We start from the raw sequence: 7,392 nt of genomic DNA, 5'->3' as shown, positions 1-7,392 counted from the left end.
TTGATAAATTGGCAAGGGACATGAATAGGCAATTTTTAGTTAAAGAAATCAAAACTATTTATAAGCAAATTAAAAAGTGTTCTACATCTCTTATAATCAGAGAAATGCAAATCAAAACAACTCTGAGGTATCACCTCACACCTAGCAGATTGGTCAACATGACAGCAAAGAAAAATAATGAATGTTGGATGGGATGTGGCAAAGTTGGGACATTAATTCATTGCTGGTGGAGCTGTGAATTGATCCAACCCTTCTGGAGGGCAATTTGGAAGTATGCCCAAAGGGCGATAAAAGACTATCTGCCCTTTGATCTAGCCATAGCACTGCTGGGTTTGCACCCCAATGAGATAATAAGGAAAAAAGACTTGTACAAAAATATTCATAGCTGACCTCTTTGTGGTGGCCAAAAATTGGAAAATGAGGGGATGTCCTTCAATTGGGGAATGGCTGTACAGATTGTGGTATATGTTGGTGATGGAATACTATTGTGCTAAAAGGAATAATAAAGTGGAGGAATTCCATGGAGACTGGAACAACCTCTAGGAATTGATGCAGACTGAGAGGAGCAGAACCAGGAAAACATTGTTCACAGAGACTGATACACTGTGGTACAATTGAATGTAATGGACTTCTCCTTTAGTGGCAATGCAATAACCCTGAACAACTCACAGGAACCTAGGAGAAAAAACATATCCACATCCAGAGGAAACACAGTGGGAGTAAAAACACCAAAGAAAAACTACTGCTTCAACATGGGTTGAAGGGATATGGTTGGGGATGTAGACTCTAAATGAACATCCTAGTGTAAACAACAACATGGAAATAGGTTCTGATCAAGGACACAAGTAATACCCAATGAAATTGCACATTGGCTGAGTGGGTGGAGGGGAGGGAGGGAAATAATATGATTATTGTAACCAAGGAATAATGTTCTAAATTGACGAAATAAACTTATTCAAATGAAAAAAATTCTAAACTTTTAAATCTCACAGTGAAACATTTCATAGTTTTTGTCATTTCCTTTCATGATTAGCTTTCATCTTTATGGAGAAACTATATTTAATTTCAGATAATGTTAATACGGTCCTGAATTTCCTTCTCTTTTCACAAATAAACCCATGACTAAGCTATTTATTCAACAGCTATGTATGGATATATCATTGGATTAATTTATAGGCATATTTTACATGGAGGACTTTTTGGTTCCATTATTAGAAAGTGGTTGAATTAACTCTTTCATGTGGATAGCTCTTGCATAACCTCCTACACAATGGTCTAAGATGTGTACCAAATCAAATTTTGAACAGAAAAGCCCCAAAAAGTCACAGTAAACCATTTTCCCAGTCCAGAACAGTTTATGAATTTCAACAGAGGTCTGTTGACATATGGGTTGTGGCCAGTCAGGAGCAGAATTTAGCAGTAGATTAAGGTGTTGGGTTGTAGCAATGACATCAGAATCAATAAGAAGCCCTGTGTCTAGTGATAGTAAAGGGACTAAATACAGGTCATAAAGTTCTCAGGGTACCCCTGTCTTAGAATTAGGTACAGAAATAGGTACTAGCTAGAATCTCTGCCACTTATTAACCATTTTTGGTTCACAATTTATTGGTGGATGGAGTGGTCATAGTCTTAATGGAACAGGGACCCTGTCTGTGTAAGAATGAAGAAATAAGTTAAAAAAAAACATGGCAGTGTTACTCTGAACTCCTAGGATGAAGTGAGATTAGTTCTATCTTTAACCGCACACATAGGTCCTCTGTGGAATAAACTAGGGCAAAATGGAAAACAAGTGAATTGACAGTTCAGATATTCTGAAATTGTAGCCTCTTTGTAGGTGCATTGTGATTATGTCACAGAATCTCAATTGCACAAAGCCAAAAGACCCAAACAATGTCAGAAATTGCAATGCAAAGGTTAATTTAGAGAATTTTGGGATTCAATTAAATTAATTATAATAATAATCTCAACAAAGTACTAAAATGTAAAATAAATCCAAATAAAATAATCAACATTTCTTTATATTACCAAAAATCTCAGCAGGAAGATAAAGAAAAATTCCATTTAAAATTACTACAGATTTTATAAATAATGGGAGTCTATCTTCTTCTTTCTCTTTAAATAGAACTATATTACTACAACTATATAGTATTTTCCACATTTGTTTTGAGTTCTCCTTTCTCATTTGTGATGCTGTTAATTGTTTTCTTTCAATTTTTTTCTTCAACAGCTTTTAGACTCATTTATTCATCCAGTCAGATTTTTTCTTTCATTTTGGAAATCTCTTACTTGTTTTAAGATTTTAATTTTGACCTTTAGTTGGGGTTAAACCAATTGATTAAAAAGTTTTCTTAGGAAGTATTAAGGAGTGTATAGTAAGAAGAGAATTTTAATATGCGGGGTCCACCCTAAACTTACCAAAAAGCACAATTGACAGATGCCTGAAATTTAAATTCCTTCATTTTTGCATAATCGAGTCATCCTCATGGAATTTACAACTTGAAGGAGTTTGGAGTGTAAAGATGTAACATATACTTAAAGAAGTAAGCACAGTATATGTGTGTGTGTGTGTGTGTGTGTGTGTGTGTGTGTGTGTGTGTGTGTGTGTAGGTAACATAAACTCCCATGTTTCTACATTGTGCCCAATGATGTAACTTCTTGAAAGAAAATCTTAATGAGCATGGCTTTAGTATTACACATAGTGGGAAGAATATTTTCTTTTGAACAGCAGTTAACAACTCTCTCTAAGTATCTTGATTGTATATTGCCAAAAGCATATACATTCTTCAACTTTCTATGTGTCCTTTTGAGAGGTCAGTTAACTGAATCATGTTGAAAAGTCATTGAGATAGTGCCTGTATAAGACATTAGGTAAAAGAGAACTCAGAACAAAGGACAGAAGAAAGTGGGAGAAGGTATAGAAGAGCCGGAGAATCAATAATCTCTTGTGTGATATTAAAGATGGAAGAGAGGATTGAATCCCTTAGGAGAAAAACTAAGCTCTGTGGTATTGTGAATAAACATGAACTTTTAATTTGTTCTCCCTGAAGTGTCTGATCCCTGGAGAGACCCTGCTGGATCCTCTCTGTTTCCAACTGGGTCCATGAGATTTTCATCCCTAGAATAAAACCTTCAGTTTCCTATTACCTATTGATCCCAACAATAGCTCCAGGAGCTATTTATTGCCCTGAAACTGGAGCAAACTCTCCAGCTGAAGTCACAATCAGAACCTATGATCTTATAGATCAAAATTTCTTCCAGATCAGTTCAGAGGCTGAGGTATGTGTCCTGATTGCCTCAGTAGAAAAGGGGGTATCAGTGTCTCAGAGAAAGAATTTCTGGTCACTTTTGTCAGAAATATTTCTCCTTTGGGGGCTCAAACCCAGTAAGGACTAACACTTAAGTGTTCAGGCAGAAAAAAGGTAAGTGTGGAGAACATTTTTTGCTTCTATTTTCTTCTTCATATCTTGCCAGGCAGGAGATATGTGGATTCTATAAAGCATCAAGTCTGTAACTTCTGTCACTTATTTGTTTGGTAGAGTTGAAGTGAGTGGGAAGAGAACATTCAAGGATGATGAGGACTCTGGCATCCTTAAAATTCTATTGGTACTTGTTTTAAGGATAAAGAGAGCCGTGGTATTTCTTAAGACAATATTCAGGCAAAGGATTCTGGATCCAGTTTGCAGACAGCTACATATGTGGTTCAGTGAATAGAACTCTGGCCTTTCAGTCAGAAAGACCTGAGTTTAAATCCATATTCAAGTAGTTTTTTTTCTTGGAGCCATGTCACTTAATCTCTGTTTGGCTGTTTCCTCAACTAGAAATGTGATCATAATTATACCTACTTTCCAATATAATATTCAGCATCAAATATATTTGTAAAATACTTAAAGCAAGTGTCTGGCATATGTGGTGGTATGCATATGCCAGACATTATTATTTTTATTAATAATAATATTTTAGTACATTTAAAAATAATGTAATTAATAATAAAATTACTTTGACCATAGGCATTTTCAGAATCTCCTTGATGCACTCACTAATTCATCTCCTCTGAAATGAGGACAATAATTAGTTTTTATAAAAAGTGGCCAATATAGGGGATAGGGAAAGGACAAGGGAATACTACTTTCATTTTTCTGATATCTTTTTGCTTTGGAGTTTGAGGAACATCAACTCTCATTCTGCAAGTGAACTCAGGATCAGTGTTCCTCCAGCTCATGGAGACTCTGAGCTCAATCAAAATCTCTGGATATCTTGAGAATGATAAGAACATAACTGGCACGGCATGGTGATGATGGTTTCCAGAGACTTCCAAAAGTGCTCCATTTTCATAATTGGGGAAGACCCTGTTTCTTCTGGTATGACTTCTCTCCTCTCTTTATAGATACCTCAAGAGGAAAATGGCTTTGGGAAATGATTCTTCAGTGACTGAGTTCATTCTTGCAGGCTTAACAGATCAACCAGATCTCCAGCTTCCCCTATTCCTACTGTTTCTAGGGGTCTATTTGATCACTTTAGTGGGAAACCTGGGACTGATCATTTTAATCATGACGAATTCTCACCTTCACACTCCTATGTACTATTTCCTTTTCAATTTGTCTTTCATTGATTTTTGGTACTCCTCTGTCTTTACTCCCAAAATGCTGATGAATTTTATTTTAGCAAAAAATATCATCTCCTATTCAGGATGTATGGCTCAGCTCTTTTTCTTCTGTTTTTTTGTCATTTCTGAATGCTATGTGTTGACAATAATGGCTTATGATCGTTATGTTGCCATCTGTAATCCATTGTTATATAATGTTGTTATGTCCCATCAGGTCTGTTCATGCCTTTTGGGTTGGGCTTATGTAATGGGTTTTGCTGGTGCAATGGCTCAAACTGGATTCATGCTGAAAGTGTCTTTCTGTGATGACAATATTATAAATCATTACATGTGTCATGCTTCTGCCCTCCTCCCACTCTCCTGCACTAGCACCTATATCAATGAGCTGGTGGTTTTAATTGTTGTGGGTACTAATGTCATAGTACCAAGTGTCACCATCTTCACCTCTTATGTTCTCATCCTGTCTAGTATCCTGAACATTAGTTCCAGTGAAGGCAGGTCCAAAGCCTTCAGTACCTGTAGCTCCCATGTAATGGTTGTTGCTATTTTCTTTGGATCAGCTTCATTCACATACCTAAAACCATTTTACTCACAGACTGTTGATCAGGGCAAAGTATCTTCAGTCTTTTACACAAATATTGTGCCCATGCTAAACCCCCTCATTTATAGTTTGAGGAATAAAGATGTTCAAATTGCCTTAACGAACACCTTGAGAAAAATGTTTTCCAGAACAGAAGCAGAATTTTCATAAAGTGATATGTTTTCTTTTCTTTTTGATTAATTATAAATTTCTCAGGAAGGAATTTTTACTCAAATCCCTTTCTCCCCATTTTCTATTGCTCAGTATTCTACCAGAAGGACTTATTTCCTTTGGTTTAAAGTTTCAGCGGGAAATGTGCTAAATTTAAAGTCAGAAATCAGAGTTTTAATTCTGGATGTTTTATCTCAGTATTTGGGCTCTGTGGACTCTTAGATAATTTATAAGGATGAAGCTATTTCCTGATATTCTCTATGAAAATGTAAATACCACCTAGAATTATTCAATAAATTTATATCTTAATTATGGTAAACAACTTTGTCTTTGCTAATTGTTAGTTATCAATAATTCAGTAAAAGAACACTTGAGGGTATTTTGCCTGGAACATAGCAATAAAATCTCCAAATGATGTAGATATAATACAGTCCTCTGCTCCCCATTCACAAATCAAGCTTAACTGAACACATAGAACTTTTTAGTACTCTATTTTTGTTATTTTTTTAAATAAAATTTTTTTATAACATTTGGATATGGGCACAAGTTTATTTTGTTGCTAACTTAAAAACCCAAAGTAATTTTCTTTCACTTTTACTCTGACTAAAATCCCATTACATCTAGGTAAAGCTGCCTTTATTGGTAGGTGATACAGATGTTTTCTGTCTCACACAATAGATGTACAATAGAGCTGGCCTGGCTCAGAACAATAAATAAACATTCCCTGTTTAATTGATATGAAGTCTATCTGAAATTAGGAAATGATAAGAAATGGACAATTAAAGATACCTGTTTTGATAAAAAAATTTTTATTTTTTGAAGAAGAATACTAATAGGAAAGGTTCTTTGAATAGAATAGTTACTATATGTAAGAGATGTGATCAAGTTCATTTGATCACAGCAATCAGCTTTCCTGAATGAACTTCCCAAATTCTTTGAACTACCCTGAATGGAGAAGGATTTTAATTTTTCTATCCTATGACAGCATTTATCTTTATGGATAACCCATATGTAATTTCTGACAATGATGATATGGTCCTGAATTTCCTTCTCTTTTCATAAATAAATCTGCATGACTATTCTATTTGTTGAACAGCTACTTGTGGATATACCATTGGATACATTTATATGTATATTTTAAATGGAGGTCTTTTTGGTTCCATTATTAGAAAGTTTTTGAATTAGCTCTTTCATATGTTCTGTCAGGAATGACCTGTTTTTTATTATAATAATTCAATAAATCTAATGGAATATACCCATTGTTATAATTTAGTATTGCTTGAAGAGATCATGTTTACTTCTTTTAAAATTATTTCTGTAGGTTTTGACTTGTTAATTATGTGTTTTAAGATTATGTCAAACTTTCTTTTTTGTCAAGGGAATCTTAATCTTTCTATAACTTTCTTAGAATGATGATCTTTGTTTTTCATTGAAATTGTATGGATTTTTGTTATAACACCTCTTAAAACAATTATGGTCCACTTGAAAATTCTAAGAGTATATGTTATGTCTGGTACTTCATGGATTTTAATTGCTTCAAATGCATTTTTCCATTCACCTTTAACTTTTGACTGCCAGTAAGGCTTCTAAAATATTTAGTCATAGTGTTCTTCTTGATATCTTTAAGTTCAAAATGTCTTTCAGGGGGACACCAAGCAATTTGTAACTATTTTTTTCATAGATAGTACCTAGGTCATCTCCAAATTCTAGTTCAACCCTTTCACAGAAATTTAAATTAATTTAAATTTAAGTTATAATTTTAGGTCATTGGACAAATATATCATAAATATAGGAGATATTTAATGTTTCCATTGAATACATATAACTTTATATCTTCGAAATACACTGAGTGATTTTGTACATTGTACATTGACATTGAGCAAATGAGATATTTTGTTTTGATTTTGTTTTTGAAACTTGGAAACGATAATTAATTCTATTTAGGAGAAATGATAACAAATTTAAATCTAGGAAGAACCATAGTGACTTTAACTGTTTCCCTGAAAAAATGCTACATTAAAATTATTTGCTTTTGATA

The 7,392-nt window shown here is 34.1% G+C and overlaps 1 protein-coding gene across 1 annotated transcript; it reads left to right on the top strand.

The window, feature by feature from the left end:
• Window positions 1–4,397: 4,397 nt before the first annotated feature.
• LOC100617219 (olfactory receptor 8B3-like) lies at window positions 4,398–5,354 on the top strand. The gene has a single exon (XM_056826124.1). It carries the CDS (start codon window positions 4,401–4,403, stop codon window positions 5,352–5,354), a length of 954 nt encoding a protein of 317 aa, XP_056682102.1. The 5' UTR covers window positions 4,398–4,400.
• Window positions 5,355–7,392: the final 2,038 nt, after the last annotated feature.

This window comes from Monodelphis domestica, chromosome 4 (genome assembly GCF_027887165.1).
Source record: "Monodelphis domestica isolate mMonDom1 chromosome 4, mMonDom1.pri, whole genome shotgun sequence".
Taxonomy (NCBI): Eukaryota; Metazoa; Chordata; class Mammalia; order Didelphimorphia; family Didelphidae; genus Monodelphis; species Monodelphis domestica.
This window is presented reverse-complemented; position numbering and strand designations above follow the sequence as displayed.